Here is a 20778-nt window from a genome sequence, read left to right on the forward strand (position 1 = left end):
GGCAGGCAGCGGGGCGCGGGGCGCGGAGCAGGCCGGGCGGCAAAGAGGGCTAAGCTCGCTAGGCGCAGCCAACTGTTGTGCACAACAAACTTGCCATTCCCCGTTAACAACCCTGTGTAACACAGTAACACGCCCTGCGTCAGGTAACGGGAGGAGGGGATCTGCCTCTGCACTGGGATATCTCTTACAAACTAACTCCTGCGCCCCCCGCCCCCTCTCCGACCTTACGCGTGTCAGGAACGGAGCCTCTCTTGGTGGGATTGCACGCCGCGCCGCCCGCGCCCAGCATTCCGACGAGGGATTTCTTTGCCTGTCATCCGAGACACTGAATTTGTTTGCGAGCTCTAGGCGCTGGCCAGGCGCGGTGGGGCGGGGTGGGGCGGGGCGGGGTGGGGCGGGGCGGGGTGGGGTGGGGCGGGGCGGGGTGGGGCAGGGCCCTGAAGCTGCAGGAAATCCGCCCCTGGCAGCCAATCTCATTCACCAGTCTATCTTCACCCAGACGAACGGGGAAAAGAGTCAAAAAAAGAGAGAACTGTCTTGCTCGCTTGCTCCGGGCCACTGCGAGGAGCGGAGTCGAGCGGAGCAGCCATTCTGGTCCGAAATCACCGCCGGGAGACTCGCAGTGAAATGTGGAGTGCGGCAGTGTAGCGGCGTCCAATTAACCCACTGACACTGTGAAACTGTTGCAGGCCCGGACAGCGCGGAGGGCGACGTGGTGCCGGACCCGGACGCCGCGCTGCGCCAGGACGCCGTCGACGAGGCCGACGAGCGCGAGCGCGCGTCACTGGCGGACGACGCCCCGCCAGTGGAGGTGGCCCGGGTGCGTCTGACGAGCGCCGTGCTGTCGGTGGGCCGGGACGCGCGCGACGACCTCATCCCCGAGGACCCCGGCGTGGACGTGGTCTTCGGCCCCGTCGGCGACGTCCGCGCCGCCGGCGACCTCCCCGGCGTGCTGGAGGCCGGCTTCGAGCGGGAGCCCGGCGGCGTGGTGCCCGGCGAGGACATCCTCGACCTGCCCGTCGAGCCCGCCGCCGACCAGGACCTCCGCGAGCACGACCGCCTGGACGGCGACGTCTACCGCGAGCGGGAGCGCGCCGAGCTGATGCTGCGCAACCAGGGCGCCGCCGGCAAGCAGGTGGGTTCTACCAGGTTCTACAGTGCAGGGGCCGACTTGGCCGCTAGTTGCTGCCTGGTGTGTGTACACTGTACTCCACGCACCATGACGGCGTGATCGACGCCGAGGGCCTCCCCGAAGGCAGCCGGCAGCAGCCGCGGATTCCAGCCCGTCGCCGGGAGTGTATGGAGATGCCGAATTTCACGCGGCCCGGGCCGGGCTGACGTGGTATGCATAAATAAAACGCCACCCTCGCTGGGAATTGAACCCGGAGCCGGCAGGCCGCAAGGCTCCACGCTTGCCATCGTAACCGACCGAGCCACGCCCCGCGCCTTGGGGCCGCGGGGCCGCGGGGTGCAAAGTTGCAGAGATTTGGGCCGTCGGGGTTCTCTCCCGCAACACAATAGCGAAGGCAGTGTGTGCGCAGAAGACGCCGCCACGGTTTTAAAATGAAACCTGACTCCAGCGGGGCAAGCAGAACCACTCGAGCGGGTGTGTGCACTCTCTCTCTCTCTCTCTCTCTCTCTCTCTCTCTCTCTCTCTCTCTCTCTCTCTCTCTCACACACACACACACACACACACACACACACACACACACTCACTCGCGCGAGCCAGTCGGCTGAATAAGTCCGATGAAATTGCGTTACTCACTCTCCCTTAACCACCTCATCGTCCTCAAAAAAAAAAAAAGATCCCCGGCACAAACGGCAATAATGAAATCTGAGCCGTACCTCATAAATAATTTTTCCGCCGCCCTGCCCTCTCCCTGCCCTCTCCCTGCCCATTCCACTGCGGCCCAGAAAGTTGTGCGGACCCTTGGCTGGATTGGGGGGGGGCTGCCTCGTGCACTTGCCTCGACGTGCCTCTGCGCCTCACTGGGCAGCCCTGGGCAGGCGAGGCAGCACACTGGGAGTCGTTTTCGTCGCTCTGTCTCTGTCGCACCGATACGGGATGCCCCGTGAGTGCGAGAGAGACGAGAGCGACTCTCGGAACCCGAGTCGCAACCGGTCCGCAGGCGCTGCAGGACAGGCGAGTGACCCACAGCGCACGGCGCACGGCCGCTGCCTGGCTCTCAACCCGACCGCCACTTCGCCCTCGAATTTCATGGATAATTCGCTTTGAATTAACTTCCACTCGGCCGGCAGTGCCGTGCTTTGCCGCCGAGTGGCCCGGCGCCCGGCCCGAGCGCATCTCCTCCTCTCCCTCGGGCTGTCGCAGAGCCAGAGCGAGCACCGTCACAGCCTCACAAACACTGTTGCCGAGCCGCCTGGGAGGTAGGCAGTCCGGAGGCAGCTCTGTTCGACGGGATGGCCTACCTCGCCTCCGTAAGGCGCCCGGCAGGTCTGGCAATCGAGTACCTCCCCCCGAAAATCGATAAATTTTTCTGCAAAACGTGGTGGGGACAGCCAGTCCATCCAATCACTCGGAGTGCCGACCGGGCCGGGCGGTCGTCCCGTCAGGTTTGGCCGCTCCGGGCCGCTCCGTGAGACGGACTCGACGGAATCCGCATTCCCAGCCGTTCCCGAAGCGAGCTCGAAACGGGTCGGTGTCTCGGTGCGGCGCTGTGGCTGTGGGTTGGCCGAGATGATCGGACTGGGTAGGGCCGCCACGCCCCGCCCCGCCCCGCCACGCCCCGCCCCGCCCCGCCACGCGAGGCGAGCAAATGGAAGTGCACTCCAGGACTGCAGCTGGCGCGGCTCCCAGCCAGGGTGCATCGGCGGCAGAGCACTGCTCAAGGCTGTTTACGGAATTCTTGAATTGGAAATGTTGCGCTCGGGGTGGGGAGAGAGCAGAGTTAGTAGCTCGTCGTCGGGTGACTGGGCCGGGCCCGGCCGGGGCGTCGGGGAGGCGGCACTCAATGCCCGAGTCGGCGACGGGACTTGAAAAGACAGGCCGAGGGAAGACTTCTGCCGCGGTTCCTGCGTCCTGGCGCAGGCCCTGGAGGTCCTGGAGGTCCTGGAGGTCCTGGAGGTCCTGGAGGTCCTGGAGGTCCTGTAGGTCCTGGAGGTCCTGGAGGTCCTGTAGGTCCTGGAGGTCCTTGAGGTCCTGGAGGTCCTGGAGGTCCTGGAGGTCCTGGAGGTCCTGGAGGTCCTGGAGGTCCTGGAGGTCCTGGAGGTCCTGGAGGTCCTGGAGGTCCTGGAGGTCCTGGAGGTCCTGGAGGTCCTGGAGGTCCTGGAGGTCCTGGAGCAGGTAGCGAGGCGGCGCTGTCGCGGTTTGCGTGCCCACGGCCCCATGGCCCACGGCAGCGCGGGGGGAGAAGAAAGAGCATGAAAAGAGTGTCTCTCTGACGGTGCGCGGTCCCGTCGCCTTGCCTGGCTCCGCGCTCCGCGCTCCGCCCCGCCAACTCCCCCAAAGGAGTGGTAATGAAGTCTCAAAGCGCGAGCCTGACGATTGGCATGAAAGAGGAACTCGTTGGCGGCGACTGCAAAGCCTGCAAAGCGAGTCTGCAAGGGTCTGAATCGGGCCGCGCCATTCCGAAGCGCGTCGCGCTGTCTCTCTCGCACCCCAAGGGACGCCCCGTGAGTGCGACAGAGACAGGGCGATGAACCGATGTTTCGGCGACCGCGCGCAGTCGTCCCGCCGTGACGCCAAGCCCGCCCGGCCCGCGGACCGCACACATTTGCATCGAAACGAGGCGACTAATCGAAGTGACTTATCGAAGCGGCCCGCCACGATTAGCGCCCTTTTCTGGCGCCTGTTCTTGACGATGACGACCATTACGGCCTCCGTGTTCGTCCAGGTGGTGATCGTCGGCGCGGCCCTGGCGCTCGTCGCGCAGTTCCTCTGCCTGGCCTCCGCCACCAGGCGGCTGCGGCCCGGCCACGTCGACGTCTCCACCGCCGTCCTGTTCAACGTCGAGTTCGCCCTCATCGTGGAGAACCTCGTGTTCATGCTGGGCGTGCAGGTGAGTGACCCTGCGTGACCTTGCGTGTCGACCTTGAGCTGACCTTGCTGACGGCCTTGTGCGTGCCGCCCTGCGTGCCGCAGTCCGTGGGCGAGCCGCTGCGATGCCAGTGGGTGGCGCTGGCGCTGCACTACCTGCACCTGGTGACGGGCGGCTGGTTCCTGGCCAACACGGCCTTCCTGGCGTACCGCCTGCGCTGCAACGCCGCCCCGACCACCTTCCGCCCCGTGGCCGCCGCCGTGTGGCTGCTGCCCGCTGTTCTCGTCTCGGTGAGTGGTGTAGCCGCGTGGTCTGGGGCACCAACCCGCAATCTGAAACCTGTGGTTCGATTCCCCTCAGCATCGACTTTTTTTTTAAGTTTTATTTTGTGTGCTTGTGTGCTGGTTTTTATTTATGTTGTAGTTTTCTTTATAGGGGTAGTTTTTGTGCCTTTTTGTGGAAACTGAATTCCCGCCAGACGCTGCGATGCGAAGCGGCATGCAGGTCCGCCTAGCTTTCCAGTCCACATGTTGATTCGTTCCCCTCGGCTCCGTTCTCGGCTCCGGCACGGTGTCTCCTCATATCAAGCGGGCGAAGGCATCTGTGCTCGCCGAAGCGTTGTCTTCCCCCGGCGTGCCTGTGATCCACGACGGAGCGGTGCCGCGTAGCCGCGTAGCCGGCCGGGGCACCCAGTCGCACCAATCGCAGAGAGGAGAGCCAATCGCAATATTGCCAACTTTTCCACCGAATGAATCACGAACTTTGCCCGTTCACCGCTAAGCGGCCGCCGTTCTGGGCGGCCCGACGACGGCGACGTCGGTGACCTTGGAGCCGTTGGGTTCCTCGACCATGCCTCGACCACCTCTATGCGCGTCCCCGGGTCACAGGCCAGGCCCCATTAGCCGGCACTGGCGACTCCCTAACACGCTGCGCACGCGACCGGCGCGTCAAATACCTCATTTGCGTACTCTGCATTGGTTAACACATGTTTATTTATTGTTTTTTTGCGCTTTTTTTCCTTTTTTTGGGGTTGAGTATAAATGAGGCGGGGTGGGGTGATGGGGTTCAGTGCGGGTGGTGGTTCTGCAGGTTCTGCTGCTGTGCGATGGGGTGGTGTCCGTCGCCGGTCCGGATGGCCCTGGCCTTGATAACGGTGTCGCTGGCGGAGCGCAGGTCGTAGGCCCAGCCGATCTTGGCGCAGATGTCGATGAAGGCGGTGGTCATGCTGTTGCCCGGGCCGTACTCGGCCGCGCGGTAGTCCCAGGGGAACGTGTGGTGGTAGTTGTGCCAGCCCTCGCCCAGCGTCAGCCGCGACACCAGCTTGTTCTCGCGCGGCTTGATGTTCCTGCGGACGGGAAAGGAAGGAGAGGGAAGGTCAGAAACCGCGAGTTTGATGACCGGGCCTGCACTGCGTGCCTCGGTGTGCCTCGGCGTGTCTGCAGTGGCCACTCTTAACTTGCTAAACGCGCGGTTGTGCGTCAATGCAGGTGCCGTTGCGCAACCGAGCCGAAGTGTGTTCTTGGAACGGCAGCCGAGGGAAGTCCTTCGATAAAATAAAATTCGCTAGCTGCCGCGGCTGAGGACGAGAACACGCACTTCCTTCAGGTGTGTCGTTGGCGACTCGAATCCCTACTTTCATAAATTCTCCGTTTGATTTGGAAAGCAAAGTTGAAGAGCAAAGTCACTGTGACTGTTTCAACTGTCAGTGCGCAGCACTCGTGTCAATCTTGTCAGAATGTCAGAAACCTGTCTGAAAACCTGATCAAAATTCGTGCACTTCTGAAAGCTGAAAACATCTCCTGACAGTCTGTAGAACTCAAACCGTCAGTATCAGAGTACGTTCCCAGAATTTCAGCTTTCAGAGGTGGGCGAATTTTGATCAGGATTTCAGACATTTTTTTGACATTCTGACAAAATGTACACGAGTGAGGTTGAAAACAATCACACAAAGTCGGTTTGACGTCTAGTTTAGTCAACTCTTGAGAAAAGCAACGCCCATTCCCAACCTGGCGTAGACTTCAGGCTTCACCCTAGCGTCTCCAGCCTCATTTCCAGTGTCAAATTTAACCTTTGAGTGCGGTGAAACGACTGATAACAGCGCGCGTGGATGGTCCTTATTTTCATCGACGACTGGTTTGTTTCCTTACTTGTCGTACGGCTTGTATCCGAAGGCGTGCGCGGCACTGTTGACCAGCCAGGTGGCGTTGTAGAAGTAGACGGTCCGCAGCGCGTACGGGATCAGGAAGCACATCCACACCGACTCGTTCCAGAAGTACATCGGTATCGCGAAGGATGAGATTAAGGTGGCAGCTATGTAACACCGGATGTAGTGGCTGCAAAAAAGAAAGTTTCACAAGTGAAATACTGGGGTGGCGTTGACACGCGATGTGGGATTAAGAAATATTAAAATTATCAACAGCTAAGGCATTTCTAGGGGCGACGCTACTTAGCTCCTGGAAAAATCAAAAGCAATTTTCAAAGAATCTGATATTTGCACCTAAATTTAAAAAGAGCTTACTGTCTACGTCACTGTGCACCAATACTTGAAAGAAATGAAAACAAACACCCAGTCGTTCGACCCTTCAGACTCAACACCAGGTCGCACTTTGGAGTCATCACAACCTAACGAAAACATCTTGATCTTGAAACGGGTCCCTCTCATTGGCCGCTTTCTCACTTTCGAATTCACTGTGACACGCCCGACTTGACTTTGACGCACTCACTTCTTCTGGAACATGACGAGAGCGTCGGCCTCCAGGTCTGACGTGTCGATGTTCTTGCCCTTCTCGATGACGGCCGGGTGCTTCCGCATCATGAGCCAGCCCGCGTGCGAGAAGAAGAAGCCCCGGTTGGCGTTGTGCGGGTCTGCGTCCGTGTCCGAGTACTTGTGGTGCTGCCGGTGGTCGCGCGCCCACTCCCAGATCGAGTTCTGCCGACAGACCAAAAACCTCAGTTTGCAAACAAATAAGCACGCATAAATTTGAAAAAAAAAAAAGAATAACAAAGCGGTAAAGAAAATCTAATAAAATGGAATATTTACCTGGAATGCCAGAGTATTAGCTACTACTAGGTACAGTCTAAGCGGGAATTTCGCCTTATAAGTTTTGTGGGAATAGTAACGATGTGCCCCCGCCAGGATGCCTTGCGATGCGAAAAAGAGTAATAGAAATGCTGCAAGCGAAAAAAAACTTCATTAATGTAGGGTACGCGAAAGTATTGAAAGTACTTTCTTTGCAAACACACTTCCTAGGAGCGTAGTCAAATGAGGTAGCCAAAGCGCACTCAACTTTCAGTCACTGTAGGATTTACTTACTATATATACAGGTTATTATTTTGACTTGGAAAGTCAACACCAGGTATGCGCCGTACACTGCTAATAAATGGCCTATGGCGTAAACTGTCACATTTTTCCACACTATATCCGTTTGGAAGTATCGCTTGTTCTGTTTGGCGGGCTCCAGGGCGTCGACCACGACGGCGGGCGCTGCCATGGGCGCTTCGCTGCTGAGGGGGGCCATAGTGCAGGGCGACTCCACGGGACGTAGTGCAACATGCAGCCTGGGCGCCCGTCTTTTATTCGCTCGGCCGAATGGTCATCTGCATGGGTCTCGTAGCCTCGTAGAGGTCTCGTTGCCGTGGCATAATGGCGGCCGACCCTCCCGCCTGATTCGCCGACGCTTGCCGGCTTACCGCGACTCGCGCCATAGACCTAACCTAACCATCTGAGCCAATCGACGAAAATATGGACAAGTTTCAATCAAGACTTCTTTGGAGCTGTCCATCCGAGTGGCGGATCTGAGGCCAACAGCCGAGAGCTGCAAGCAGCTTGCGAGTCGCGGGACCCGAAGTTGAACTTGAACTCGACCTAACCTAACCGAACGGTACCCACCGAACCAGCAGCCGCGGCGAGACATCCCGCTGTTGTTGCTTTCCGAAGGATGCGGCGTCGGCTCCCCTATCATTGAAGAAAAACAGTGCCTTTGTCGTGGCATTGACTTGCGTGGGATCGGACCGGGTCCACCGTCCCGACAGTGAGTTTGATAGTGCGTAAGGAGTGGGAAAACATCGCTGAAAAAAGTCGATCGAGAGTACTTTAACTTTGCCAGTTTTGATGGCGTTGTTTATACGGGAGAATTATAAAAATATTAACATTCGTGTCACCACTGCTTTGATGGTTACAATCACTTTTTGAACACATATTGTTAAGGCATTTATTGGGTATTTACATGTATTAACAAATTCAAATATTTTCCTCAATATTTGTTTAGAATATTTTTTCACTCGGAGGTATTTGTGATGTTCTCGATATTAAAAAGTGTTCACGCACTTTCATGGTCTGTGTACGTGAGTGAAAACAACAAATGGGTTGTTTGAGGCAACATTTCGAAGCATCTTTGCGTTAAAGGCCCCGCTGCGTACCCCCAAAAAGCGGAGTGGGGGTCAGGGAATGCTCCGCAATGCTCCGCGCACGTGGTGGCGGCTCACGTGAACACGTAGACACGCCAACACGTGGACGCACACAATTATTCTGGTGGCGATGCGCTTAGCCGATTGCTCGGCGTGTGTCTGCAGCTGGGCACGTCGCCCCACCAGAAGCACGACCGGGGAGCTCCGTCCAAAGAGTTGAGTAGAATAGATGACAACCGCCAGTTTTAGTTATTTTGACTTGAGTAGTATGGGTGTGCCATACTACTGAGTATGGGTGTGCCATACTACTGAGTATGGGTGTGCCATACTACTGAGTATGGGTGTGCCATACTACTGAGTATGGGTGTGCCATACTACTGAGTATGGGTGTGCCATACTACTGAGTATGGGTGTGCCATACTACTGAGTATGGGTGTGCCATACTACTGAGTATGGGTGTGCCATACTACTGAGTATGGGTGTGCCATACTACTGAGTATGGGTGTGCCATACTACTGAGTATGGGTGTGCCATACTACTGAGTATGGGTGTGCCATACTACTGAGTATGGGTGTGCCATACTACTGAGTATGGGTGTGCCATACTACTGACTTGGAATCCCGTAAGTTCTCCTTTTCGGTGCCAATCGAAGAGAATGGAGGAGTTTAGATCCAGGCTCTTTGATATTCGGACGGAGCCACCCCAACCCATCCGAGTCGCGAATCTGAAGCCAACAACCGATGGCTGCAAGTCGCGGGACGCTAAGTCGAACTTGAACTCGACCGATCATTTTTGTGAGCTCTCGTGCGTTCATTTCATAACCAGGCCGCAGCTTTCCCCAACACAGACAGGCATCTTTATTTTTCGCGTCCCAAGGGCCAGGCCGTCCGCGCACTGTACTGTACAGCACGTCTCTGCTGGTGGTGGTCGTGGTTGGCTGCTCGGCTCCTGCTGAGTCTCAATTTCTCCGAAGTGGACGGGGAATCGTCAGGAATGGCGGTTTGCTTCTCGCCTGTTGCACCGCATTGTCACGTGTGCGCCGGTTGCGCAAGGCTAGCTCTTCGTGCGGAGGTCTGACGGGTCCCTGCAGGCCGCAGCAGGCCCCTGAAGGCCCCTGACGTCAGGTGTCAACACTGATGTCAACTCCGACGAATTTGTGTACAGTCGGGTCGCGCGCCGCCAATAAGTCCGATCGGTTCCTGACATCAGAACCATCTTCGGACATGAGTAATCACTCGGCTGACTTTCCCAGTGGAGCGAGCGCCGTCTCTCTCCCGGCCCTCTAGCGTGCCCCTCGCCGGCGGGGTCTGAAACCAAAACAAAAGGCACGCCGAATCAACAACGACCTGTGGCTGCGTTGTGCAACGGTGTGGGTCCGTTCCCAAATCGCCTCCATCAAAACACGCAACGACGGTGCGGCAGCAGCAGCCATTCCTCGTCCAATCCGAAAGCTGGTGCGGCGCGGCGTGGCCGGAACTTCGTTAATTTAGCACACTTGCCTGATCTTCGCCGGGGCAACTTTCGTATTATCGCTCTGCTCTGAGTGTACCCTCGGGCCCGGTCACGTCGGCTCTGGCTGTTGTTGCTGCCTGGCCGTTCGATCCGCTAAGCCGGGAGCAAAAGACTGAACCGGCGCTGCGTGTTTATGTATTTTATTCAGCGACTCGCGGTACTACGGCGCACCGCGCGGCGCTGTGCGTACGTACGTGCTCCCGACGTCACACTGGCCCTCACCGCCCCATTTGACTGCTTTTCGCAGTGTGCCTTTCCGTTCCTCGGACAAGAAGGCAGTCTGTCGTCTCTCTCGCTGCCGGGACGCGCTCCTCGGGAGGTGCGAGAGAGACGGCGCGAAATCGGCCTGCAGAGAGATGAAAGCGGGTTGTAAATGACTTACGCGCCCTCACGCCCAATCGTGCCGCCTGCACTGTTGCTGGAGTGGAAAGGGGGAGGGGGCTGTCAATATATTCGCGATTACTTTACGTACCGCGGAAGGGGTGGGGGGCTGCTCTTCGCCCTTGGATCTATAGCCGAGGTCTCCTCCTTCAGCCCTTCTTTCTTGGAGGAGCGCGGGGGTGGGGGTGGGGGTGGGGTGGTACGTGCGGCGCCGCCTAATAGTCCGCGCCACGCCGCGCCACGCCGCGCCACCTCGCATACGAATCAAGGGTCACGCAGTGATGGACGTCAAAAAAGGGGGACGCCGTTCTGGGAATATGGAGGCTGGCCGATAGACCCACCGCACCGCGCACCGCACGCAGTACGCCGTGGCGACGCTCTCCAAAAGAGCGCCTACAAAGAAGCGTCCACCTTTCGGTAATGTTGGTATGATTTCAGCTCCTCCTTCCCCCACCCACGAAAAAAAAAACGAAAAAAAAAAGCATTTAAACTTATGCGCCCGACTGTCAGTGTACTCGATGACACGGTGTCGGGACGGGTCCTCGCCCGAGCTCGCCGTGTCCGACTGACCCCACCGTAACGCCGTAACCTGCCGGCGGTGGGGCGCCGCGGGGCGACGCGGGGCGGTGGGGTGCGGTGGGGTGCGGTGGGGTGCGGTGGGGTGCGGTGGGGTGCGGTGGGGTGCAGGTCGCAGCCGAGCCCGTCCCAGACGATCAGCTCTCTCTCTCTCCCTCCCTCTCTCTCTCTCTCTCTCTCTCTCTCTCTCTCTCTCTCTCTCTCTCTCTCTCTCTCTCTCTCTCTCTCTCTCTCTCGGGTGCCCAACACTTGAAGCCACGCACAATGAGTCTGCCGAGTGGGATTCCGCGGTTGATTTCGTCTCGACTCGAGTCTGAGTCGTGAGGCTGCCCCAGCCTGCCTGCTTCAGCCTGCTCCAGCCTGCTCGAGATGTACTGGAGTGTCTGGCCCTGTCTGTCTGGCCCCATGGTCGCTCGCAAGAGCTTACGGGCGGAGGGGATGCTCCCTGGAGCCTACGGGCTGCCTCCGGGCTGCCTCCGGGTTGCCTCCGGGCTGGGGGAACGCCCCCGGAGGATCTGGGCCTGCCTACCCTGCTGCTGGGTGTTCCTGGTGGCCCCGCTTGGGCGGGTAGCGGCGTATAGCGGCTCAAGCCGCACGAGCTCACGCGACTGTACACTGTACAGGCTGGGGCCATGCACAGTGGGCCAGAAGGCCGGTGGAGGCGGACAAAACATTCTTGGAGTGGAGTGGAGATGGAGCGAGAGGGTTGTTTCGGTCGGTGGTTAATCCCTAGCCGAACAGCGGCGGCGTCCAGAGGGGGGAGGAAACGCGATGAAAATATGCGGAGCGAAATGCGGGACTCGAACGCGCGTTTCGAGCGCCGCTGACTGTGCCTGTACTGACTGCGCTACTACTGTTCACAGGCGATGTACGCGGCGCAGCCCCGGTCCTACGAGACGCACCGCTACTGCTGGATGGCCGTGCAGCGGGGCATGCTGCTCACCTTCGTGGCGCCCGTCACCCTCATGATCACGGTGAGTTGACCTCTCTCTCGCAGCCGGCCGGGGCGGTGCGCCCTGTGAGTGCGAGAGGGGACACAGCGACACTGGTCATTCTGCGGACCGCTGCCCGCCGGGCCCGGCCTGGCCGCGAGGACCAAACGGACTCAGTGATTCCCACCCGCGCGCGAAATCGATTTTTCACAGCGTGTGAATCCGCGAGTTCGTGGGACCGCCTGGCCGGCCGGGCCGGGCCGTCCGCACGGTCGTCAAAGTCTATTGGCAGACGCAGCGGAGTGCTCTTGTGTGAGTGTGAGTGAGTGAGTGTGTGTTTACATTCGGCCCAGTGCTATCCATCAGTCCGTCTCCAGACGAGTTGGCCCGTCTCGGGGGCGTCCAGCACGTACGCCGCCGGAGGAGGAAGAAAGAGAGAGAGAGAGAGAGAGAGAGAGAGAGAGAGAGAGAGAGAGAGAGAGAGAGAGAGAGAGAGAGACTGAGGGTTGCTGCACAATGAACCCATTTTACCCGTGCATGTGGCGGCGGCTGCACAGTGTACTTCCCTCGCGCTTCCGGGCCACCGTAAAAAAAAGGGAAGGAGGAAAAGCAGCCAAAACAAAGTCTTTCCAATAGCGAGTGATTTATTTTTCATACTTCGGGGCGGCGGAGCGGCAGAGCGGCGCTGTGGCTCCGGAGAGAAAGCGCTGCGCGGTGGGAAAAGGCTTGACAGTACTTAAAAGTTTCGACTCCATCGCGGGGTGCCCCCAATTACCTCTCTTGTCCGCCGCTCGTCCCCCCCCCCCCCGCAGTGGTTTGGGGCACGGGCCTCCCCCGGGGCAATTTCCGGTGGGTCTTAACCTCACACGGGCTGCCTCCGCTCCGCCGGCCCGGCCCGGCCCTGCCCACGCCCGTGCGGTCCCCTCCGTCCCTTCGTCGCTTCGTCGCGCGGGAAAAATGAAAAAGTGGGCTTGCAGTGTAGCAGCTTTATCGCCACCATAAAGCAGACCCGAGGCCGGCTCGGCTCGGCCGCCTTCATCCCCGTGGCCGCGTCGACGCGTCGCCGCCCCATATATGGAGACGCTGGCGCGACGCTCCTCCACGGCAAGATATAGTGCCGGTGAATCCCGATGATGACGTAATGCCCGCCGCGGCCGAGCCGAGCCGCCCCGCTGCTGTCAATAATCGATATTCATATCGAGATCGCGCTGTAAAAACGGCGGTAAAAGCGTCGGATTCAAACGCGGCGGCGGCCTGGCAAAATGATGTCGCAACGGGGCGCCAGACAGTGGGCCAGAAGACCGGTGGAGGCGGCCAAAACTCTAGACGCGTTTTGGGCTCCAGAGTCGCTAAACAGGACTCGAACCGAGCGTGTGACCCCATCAATGGATTCCTCGTTCGTAGAGCAATCCGTTGGTGGGGTCGCACGTTCGGTTCTAGTCCCATTCAAGTGACTCTGGAGCTCAAAACGCGTTTAGAGTTTTGTCCGCCTCCACTGGCCTTCTGGCCCACTGTGCAGCGCGGGCAAAGCCCAAAGCCTCCTCGCCGCCAAGCTCGCCAAGGTCGGCGTGGCGCAGGCAGGCAGGCAGGCGTGGCATCGGCACGCCGAGTGTCGAAGGCAAGTGTCCGTCTCTCTCGCACCCCCACGCGGCGCCGCGTGAGTGCGAGAGAGACGGAGCGACTTAACGGTCTTTCGGAATCGGGCGGCAGTTTGCGCCTCGGCCTCGGTGCCTCAGGCACTAGGGCGGGGCGGGGCGGCACAGGGCGGCGGCGGCATATTGGCGAGGCTTCCAACTCGGGGCTGCGAGGCTGCGAGGCCCCGATCAGTTGAGCAGTTTTTCCACACAGCAGTCGTCCTTGCTGTCCCCGATGTCCCCGATGCCGCAGCTGCTGGCGCCTGGAGCGCCTGGAGCGCCTGGAGGAGTGGAGGCCACCGCCTCGGCTCTGGAGTCTGCACTCCCAGACCGCTGCGCGCTGCCTCCGAACGTCCGTGTCTCTCGCACTCGCGGGGCGGCCCTTGGGGGTGCGAGGGAGACAGAGCGACGGCACGCCCTTCTGGAGGCGCGCCCCTGCCCTGCGCCCCACTCCGGCACTGAGTTACCCCCCGCAAGCGGTTGCCGCCATGCCGCCGCCATGCCGCCGCCACAGGCCACTAGTCACGTTGCATTCTGTTTGGCAAACGTGCACATGGCGGCGCCGGGCGGGGCGTTCTGGCCCGATGGTATGAAATGCAGTGGCGGTGGCACGGCGGCACGGCCAAGCCCGCAGCTGTCACGGCAGGGGGGGGAGGGGGCATTGGGCCGAACGAGTTTGGAAGGGACGGGGTGCCGCGACAAGAGGTCTCGCTACGCAAACAAATCACCGAGGTCTGTGCTGCGCCACGGTGGCGCGGTGGCGGGTGGCGGGCGGGGCGGGGCGGGGCGGGGCGGGGCGGGGTGGGGTCCAGCGGCGTGTACCTCGCTGAAAGAAGGAACTCGACTGAACCCCTTGCTCGCCGCTGTGGCATCGCTTCGACTAACGAATCCGCTTGTGTCGCCAATGGGCAGTGCCGTGCCGTGCCGCGCCGTGCCGCGCCCACCACGCGCCGACAATCAGGCCCTGATTAGAACGAGCTGGCCCCAATTCAACCCCTGCCCCCCTCCCCGCCACGCGCCTACACGTCGTCGTCCCCCGCCGCGCGGCGTTTCGACAACAGCAAGATGGATGCGTTGTGAAATGCCGCTCTCGCTCCGTCTCTCTCGCACCTGCACGGCGTCGTCACCGCGAGTGCCGCGAGTGCGACAGAGACAGAGCGGCTCGTCTTTCTGAATCGCTCGGCTCGCTGCCCGTCGGCCAATTAGCTTTCCCGGACGCACTAATGCGCGCAACGAGGTGCTCACGACGGCGCGGGGGGGGGGGGGGGGGGGGGGGTGACCTGGCGGAGCGGGGTCGGGCGGAGCGAGGATCCTGCTGCATCTCTAGCTTCGCTCGGCTTCGCTAGCTTGCTGACCATCTCCATGCCAGCGGCCCGTTCCGGCCCGGCCCGGCCCGGGCTTAGGGGAGCCCAGCCACCCGAGGGCCGCTCTCTCCCTCTCTCTCTCACTCCCTGGCTGGGGGCTCTAGATACGCTGCCCCCATCAGCCTGACTCAGGGCGGCGGTAAATCAAGTGGGGGTGCCGCTCTCCTTCCCCCACCCCCTCCCTCTCTCTCACTCTTGCTTATGGCCACGGTCATACTTCCTTGCCCCTCACCGCTCGCCGCGCGCCCAACTCGGCCGAATAAAAAGACACACACAAGAGCCTCCTCGTTCTCCTTTCCCGCGCGCCGCCGCCGTTTACGCACAGGGTGCCCCCTCCTCTTCCTTTTCTCTCTCTCTCTCTCTCTCTCTCTCTCTCTCTCTCTCTCTCTCTCTGTCCTTCTCTGTCCCTCTCTTTCTCTCCCCCTCCCCCACCGCCTGATCAAGTAACGCTGCACAGCCAATAAGGACATGAAGGCGCGCTGCGCGTGGCGCGCGTCTGCAATATCGCACTGCTTGTCGTCCCCGGCGAGGATCGTTACATCGCTCTGTCTCTCTCGCACTCGAGAGAGACAGAGCGACCCCTACGACGCTTCCCATGAGTGCCGCGGGAGAGACAGAGGGACGAGGCCCGCCGCACGAGTCCGCCGTCGTCGTCCACCCCGCTGCGTCGGCGGCCCACAGTGGGCCAGAAGACCGGTGGAGGCTGCCAAAACTCTTGACGCGTTTTGAGCTGCAGAGTCGCTAAACAGGACTCAAACCGAACGTGTGACCCCACCAATGGATTCCTCGTTCGGAGAGCAATCCATTGGTGGGGTCACACGTTCGGTTCGAGTCCCATTTAGCGACTCTGGAGCTCAAAACGCGCCTCGAGTTTTGTCCGCCTCCACCGGTCTTCTGGCCCACTGTGCGGCCCCGCCATGGCGCCGTGGCGTGGCGTGGCCGTGGCGCCCTTCCAACCAACTTAACGGCATTCCGAGAGGCGCCGCGAGGGGGCAGCACCGGGCGTCTCGTCGCTCTGTCTCCGTCGCTCTCGGACGCCGTCCCCGCCGCCCCGCGTGAGTGCGAGAGAGACGGGACCACTGCGCGGGAGCCGCCCGGCTGTATCTCGCCGACAGTGTGGGCGACACGCGCGACGCAGCGCGTGGAAGGGCGCAAGGGCACGAGCAGAGAGAGAGAGAGAGAGAGAGAGAGAGAGAGAGAGAGAGAGAGAGAGAGAGAGAGAGAGAGGAGGGGAGGGGAAAATAAAACGACTACACGAACGCGTCGTCAAGTTGATTTCGTTTAAGTTCCGGGTGTCACGGAGAGATTTAATTTCGGCGCCGATTTCGGGAGACGGTGAGCAAATTTCCGCAGTTCGCTGATGCCATTTCGGGTGGAGTCGGTGCGTCCGTTTCGGGGGGCCATTTGGGCCGCCACGGCCCGTGCTGCAGCGCGCCGAGGCCTCGCTCTGATACTCTGATATCCGCTCGCCTTCGCCTTCCTCACGTTGCCGCCTCGAAATAAAGAATGCGGCGCAAACAGCGTGGGGCGGGGCGGGGCGCGGCGGGGCGGGGCGCGGCGGGGCGGGGCGGGGCGGGGCGGGGGGGGGGGGGGCGGAGCGGGGCGCCTCCTTTTTAATAAGCCACTTTTTGAGGGGCTTCTGGCCCGACCCTTGTTTTCGAATGCGGGGGCGGTGCTGCACGGCGCAGCCTTCTTAATGGCAGGCGGCTTATAGGCGTCCGCGCCCCGCCCCGCCCCCTCCGCAGGCCGCGCTGAGTGCCGCTTGAGAGTGGGGCGGGGCGGGGCGGGGCGGGGCGGCAAGGTGTGCAGCCCGCGCCTTGGCGTTCCACCCTTTCATGCCGGACACAGGCCTGGGCCACACAGGCCACGACGGGCACAGACACCGGACTGCAAGAAACAAGGGCCACGAAAAAGTCGCTGGAAGATCTTGGAAAGCAATTCTGTACGGCGGCCCTGGCCGGGCCGGCCGGGGGTGCGGACGACAAGGAAACAAGAAAAACAAGAGAGAGAAAAGAAAAAAGCGCTTTTTTCCCTCTCTCTCTCTCTCTCTTGACCGTGATCTCCCACCGCGCCCCTTTGTGGGGCGGATCGCGAGCAGCGAGCTTCACGTTGGATTTCTAAAGTGGAGGAATAAATGAAAAACAACAAGAACGGGAGGTGATTATGCGCGGCCGCTTGTTGTTGTTGCTGACTGGCTCGCTGCTGGCGCTGCTGCAGGTGAACTCGGCGCTGACGCTGCGCGGCCTGCGCGCCAGGCCGGTGGCCGAGGACGTGGACAAGGACCTGGCGGTGGACACGGAGGCGGCGGCCGGCGGCCACGACGGCGAGGCGGTGCGCGAGCGAGACGCCGCCACGCCGGCCGAGCTGAGGACCTCGCTGCGCGCCGCCGCCGCCATGCTGCCCCTGTACTCGGCCGACTGGTTCCTGGGCGTCGTCGCCATGGACAACTCCACGTTCCTCACGTACCCGCTGCTCTTCCTCGTCACCAACGGCTTCCTGGTGAGTGACGGGACGGCGCTGCTCCAGCGCGCTGGAGGCCGCCTAGGCCGGCCCGGCGACGCGGCTGCTCGGCGGGCTGGCCTACCCTGGACTCGACCGGCGCTAACGTCCGCGTGCCGGCGTGTTGCAGAACTGGTTCCTGATGGTGTGCGCGTGGCTGGTGGTGCCGCGCGAGTCCCACAAGGAGGGCGGCGACTGGTGCGGCGGCGCGGACGGCGAGGACCTCGACGACGAGGACGAGCTGCTGCTGGAGGACGACGACGCGGGGTGCTGGGGCAAGGGCAGCGGGTACGGCTCGGCCTACGGCACGGCCTTCAACGCGCACGGCGAGGAGCAGGCCCTCATCTGGGCCGCCAACGCCGCGCTGGAGCGCAGCAACGGTGAGGCAGCGTCTCCCTCTTCTCTTTTTATTTCAATTTTCCGTCGAAACGAAACCCTTGTCGGCGCAGCTATGTCCGGGGAGCCGCGCGTGCACGTGCGTCCGCCGCCGCGGTCCTCGTCCTGCTCCCGGTGGGACGAGTCCTTCCTGCGTGACGGCGACGCGGCCCTGCCGGCGGCCAGCTCGCCGGCCGCCGCCGCGCTCAGCCAGGAGCTGGCCGAGATGCGCTACGACGGCGGCATCAGCACCATCAGCTCGTGAGCGGCCTCCCATTGGCTGCCGACCCCAGCCAATGCCGAGCCTCGAGCCATTTTCCGCCGCGCGGCCAGTGTGAGGCTCTGAGTGAGCCCCCGTTTCACTGCGCCCCACACCCAAAAAAATGACTTCTTGGATCAAAAAAAATTCAACTTTTCTTGGTTTTTGCAAAAAAAAATTCTTATTCCATTTTTTTTTTCTTGAATAAAGAAAATTTTTCTTGTGTCGAGATTACTTTGCTTACAAAAACCAAGTAAATCAAAAATCAAGAAACCATTTTTTTGGGGTGCACGGGTTGGTATGTCCCCCCTTCTTCGTTCGCACCAACTCAGAGAAGAAGGGCACCTTTCGGAAATGAGAAATGAAGCGCTAAAGTTACCCATGCGCGGTTAAACTGCTTTGATTGGTAGACGTGGGTTTAAATTTGTTTGTTATTTGTGTTTGTGTAGCTTTGATAAATGTTTAAAATTTTCCGTTGTGTGTTGGGAGTTTAAAAAAGGTTTTAATTGAAAGAGACTTTGTGAAAATTTTACCTTAAAAAAAGGGATTGTATCCGTAAAAAAACAAAACAAAAAAATCTCTTTTCTTTTTGCTTTATTATCTAAATTGTGAGTGATAAAAATAATCTGGCTGTATGAATAACACTGATATTGTTCTTAGGTGCTGTAACGTTTTTTCGTTTTCATTTGTTTTTTGTTAGAAGTAATTAATCACCACTGAAACAGGGTTGTCGCTTGTCGGTGTCCTTGTTCGCAGTTAGTGAGTAAAAATGAAAAACTCGGGGAAATGTCTGTGCAAATCGAAAATCGTCCCTTCACTGCAAGCATTTTCGAGTAGAATCGTGCCGTTTGCCTTAGTCGTTGGTGGTCGCCACCGTGCCAAGCTCAGCGACCTCAACTTTATACACAGTAAGCTTGAAACAATCAACAATTGTAAGTATTGTAATTCTCTCTCAGAGACTACGTGTACGAAAAGAAAATCAAAAAGAAATTTGAGCTAAGTGTTAGATCCTCCCTTTCGACTGAGTGCAAAATGAACCTCCTGCAAGGTATCTTTCATCGCGCTGCGTACTTAGGAAAGCTCTCCTGAATGCGAGGGGTTGCCGGGGCCTCCCTCGTCGCCCCCGCTCAGCTGGGCAGAGTACCGTAGGATGGACGACCGTCAAGAGGCCAAGGCTGAGTATTGTAGATATTTTCCGTTCGCTGTGGATACCTGTGGATCCCAGTGCGTTGGTTAAGATTCGCGGTTGTTAGAGAAAAACGGCTCAGAACACAGAGTCGACGCGTAGCTATGAATCGAATTGACGCTTTGCGCGCCCCTCTGCCGGGACGGAGCGCTGTCCACGCGACGACGCAGCGACATAGAAACACAGTGACAGGGCAAGGGGATGGAATGACGGGCGCACTCTTAGCCCAAATAGTTGTCTAGCTAGTGCCTCGGCGGCCTCGGCGTCCCCTCCCACACCTCCGGACCGGACCTCGGTCCTCTTGAATAAGCCCGGCACGCCATCATCTCCAAGTCCCGACGCTCCCGAGGAGACGAAAAAAGAAAAACTGTCCTTTGTTCGCGAGTCATTCTGTTCAAATGAATGGCCGTCTGAATGGCATTCCCCTTCCCCCTCTTCAACTTCTCGCTGCCGTGCCACGCCGTGCCACGCCGTGCCACCTCCCCAATCTCGCCCCACTGCTCAACCTCCGGGAAGGACTCGGAAGGACCCCGATGCTTTCGAGTTATTTACTCGGACAAAGCGGAATATTTAAATCAGACAAAAGCCGCACGACCGTGGCGCCGCTAGCGCCAACAGGAAAAAAAGGGGTTGTTAGATGTGCGACGCTTAGACAAGGGGAATCATCTCGTTGTCGTTCGCGCGCCTCTCCCCCCCCCACCTTTTCCCCCCTCCCCTCCACCCTCCCGCACAAACCCGCTCCTTTCTCCCGTGCGACGCCTCGGCAGCAACGCTTTGCCAATGGCCCGCGGAACATTCGGAACTTGTGGCAGTTCCTTAAGCGAAAACCAAGACTTTATCGTAGTTTTAAATAACGTGTGTGCGAGTGTGGTGTTCTGGTGAGAAAGCGTACAAATCAAAAGAGACAATCTCCTTCGCGAGGCTCACTTCATTTCGTCGCCAAAGAGAAAAAGAGAGCGGATCGGGTTTCCGTTTAATTCAGTTGCCGAACGTTGTTTACTTCAGTTGCCGAACGGCATTAGCTTCGCTTGGTTAGTCGCGGGCTCTAGGAATCGGGAACGCCGAAAGGAAGTTAAAAAGAGGGAACTATAGAAAGGTCTTGTTGATAAAAAAAAAGTTACTTAAGTCCTGGAGGGGTTATCACTATTTCGGTTGTCTTCTTTATTTCAATTTCGACAGAGTTCTGACACCCACTGTCCTACTTCTTGCCTAAAAGTGGGTAGAATATTAATGATAAAAATCTCAACTCTCCTTTGTGTGGTACAAAATTTACTATTTATTTATTCATTCATTTATTTATTTATTTATTTATCCCGCTTTCTGTGATGAGTTATATGTCAAGTTAAATTTTGTCCTTCTATGTACCATTAGAACTCCCCACTTAATTGTGTCCCCTTCATATTTTTTTAATCAAATATTTTACGATTAAAATTGCTCTCTTCGCCACTCCTTCATCAACAAAAATACATTATTGTAATCATGTGGAGTACTTTTTTGTTAATGTGGATTGCGTCAAGAATGTGAAAAATCCAAGAGGAAACTATATGTATTGATATTCTCAACGTATTATAATAAAGATAATACAGCAACCAAGTGATCTATTCTCTGCCTCTCCTCGACCAAATTGCATGGTGGGTTGACTCGTCAGGCTAACA

General features: G+C 58.9%; 2 protein-coding genes across 3 annotated transcripts; one reads left to right on the top strand and one right to left on the bottom strand.

Annotated features, from left to right (window-relative positions):
• Window positions 1–1007: 1007 nt before the first annotated feature.
• LOC117646910 (cadherin EGF LAG seven-pass G-type receptor 3-like) lies at window positions 1008–20712 on the top strand. 2 transcript variants are annotated; one of them, XM_034388231.1, is made up of 7 exons: window positions 1008–1135; window positions 3855–4019; window positions 4103–4288; window positions 11738–11848; window positions 17022–17303; window positions 17434–17683; window positions 17753–20712. In XM_034388231.1, the coding sequence occupies exons 1-7, from the start codon at window positions 1103–1105 to the stop codon at window positions 17941–17943; spliced, it is 1218 nt and encodes a 405-aa protein (XP_034244122.1). In that variant the 5' UTR covers window positions 1008–1102; the 3' UTR covers window positions 17944–20712. The 2 variants fall into 2 exon arrangements, with proteins under 2 accessions (XP_034244122.1, XP_034244121.1); XM_034388230.1 differs by having other exon boundaries at window positions 17434–20712.
• Window positions 4967–7554, bottom strand: LOC117646911 (acyl-CoA desaturase 3-like). The gene is made up of 5 exons (XM_034388232.1): window positions 7312–7554; window positions 7039–7169; window positions 6722–6927; window positions 6146–6331; window positions 4967–5343 (listed from the first exon to the last, which is right to left on the bottom strand). Exons 1-5 carry the CDS (start codon window positions 7514–7516, stop codon window positions 5064–5066), a joined length of 1008 nt encoding a protein of 335 aa, XP_034244123.1. The 5' UTR covers window positions 7517–7554; the 3' UTR covers window positions 4967–5063.
• Window positions 20713–20778: the final 66 nt, after the last annotated feature.

This window comes from Thrips palmi, unplaced genomic scaffold, assembly GCF_012932325.1.
Source record: "Thrips palmi isolate BJ-2018 unplaced genomic scaffold, TpBJ-2018v1 HiC_scaffold_2, whole genome shotgun sequence".
NCBI classification, from domain to species: domain Eukaryota; kingdom Metazoa; phylum Arthropoda; class Insecta; order Thysanoptera; family Thripidae; genus Thrips; species Thrips palmi.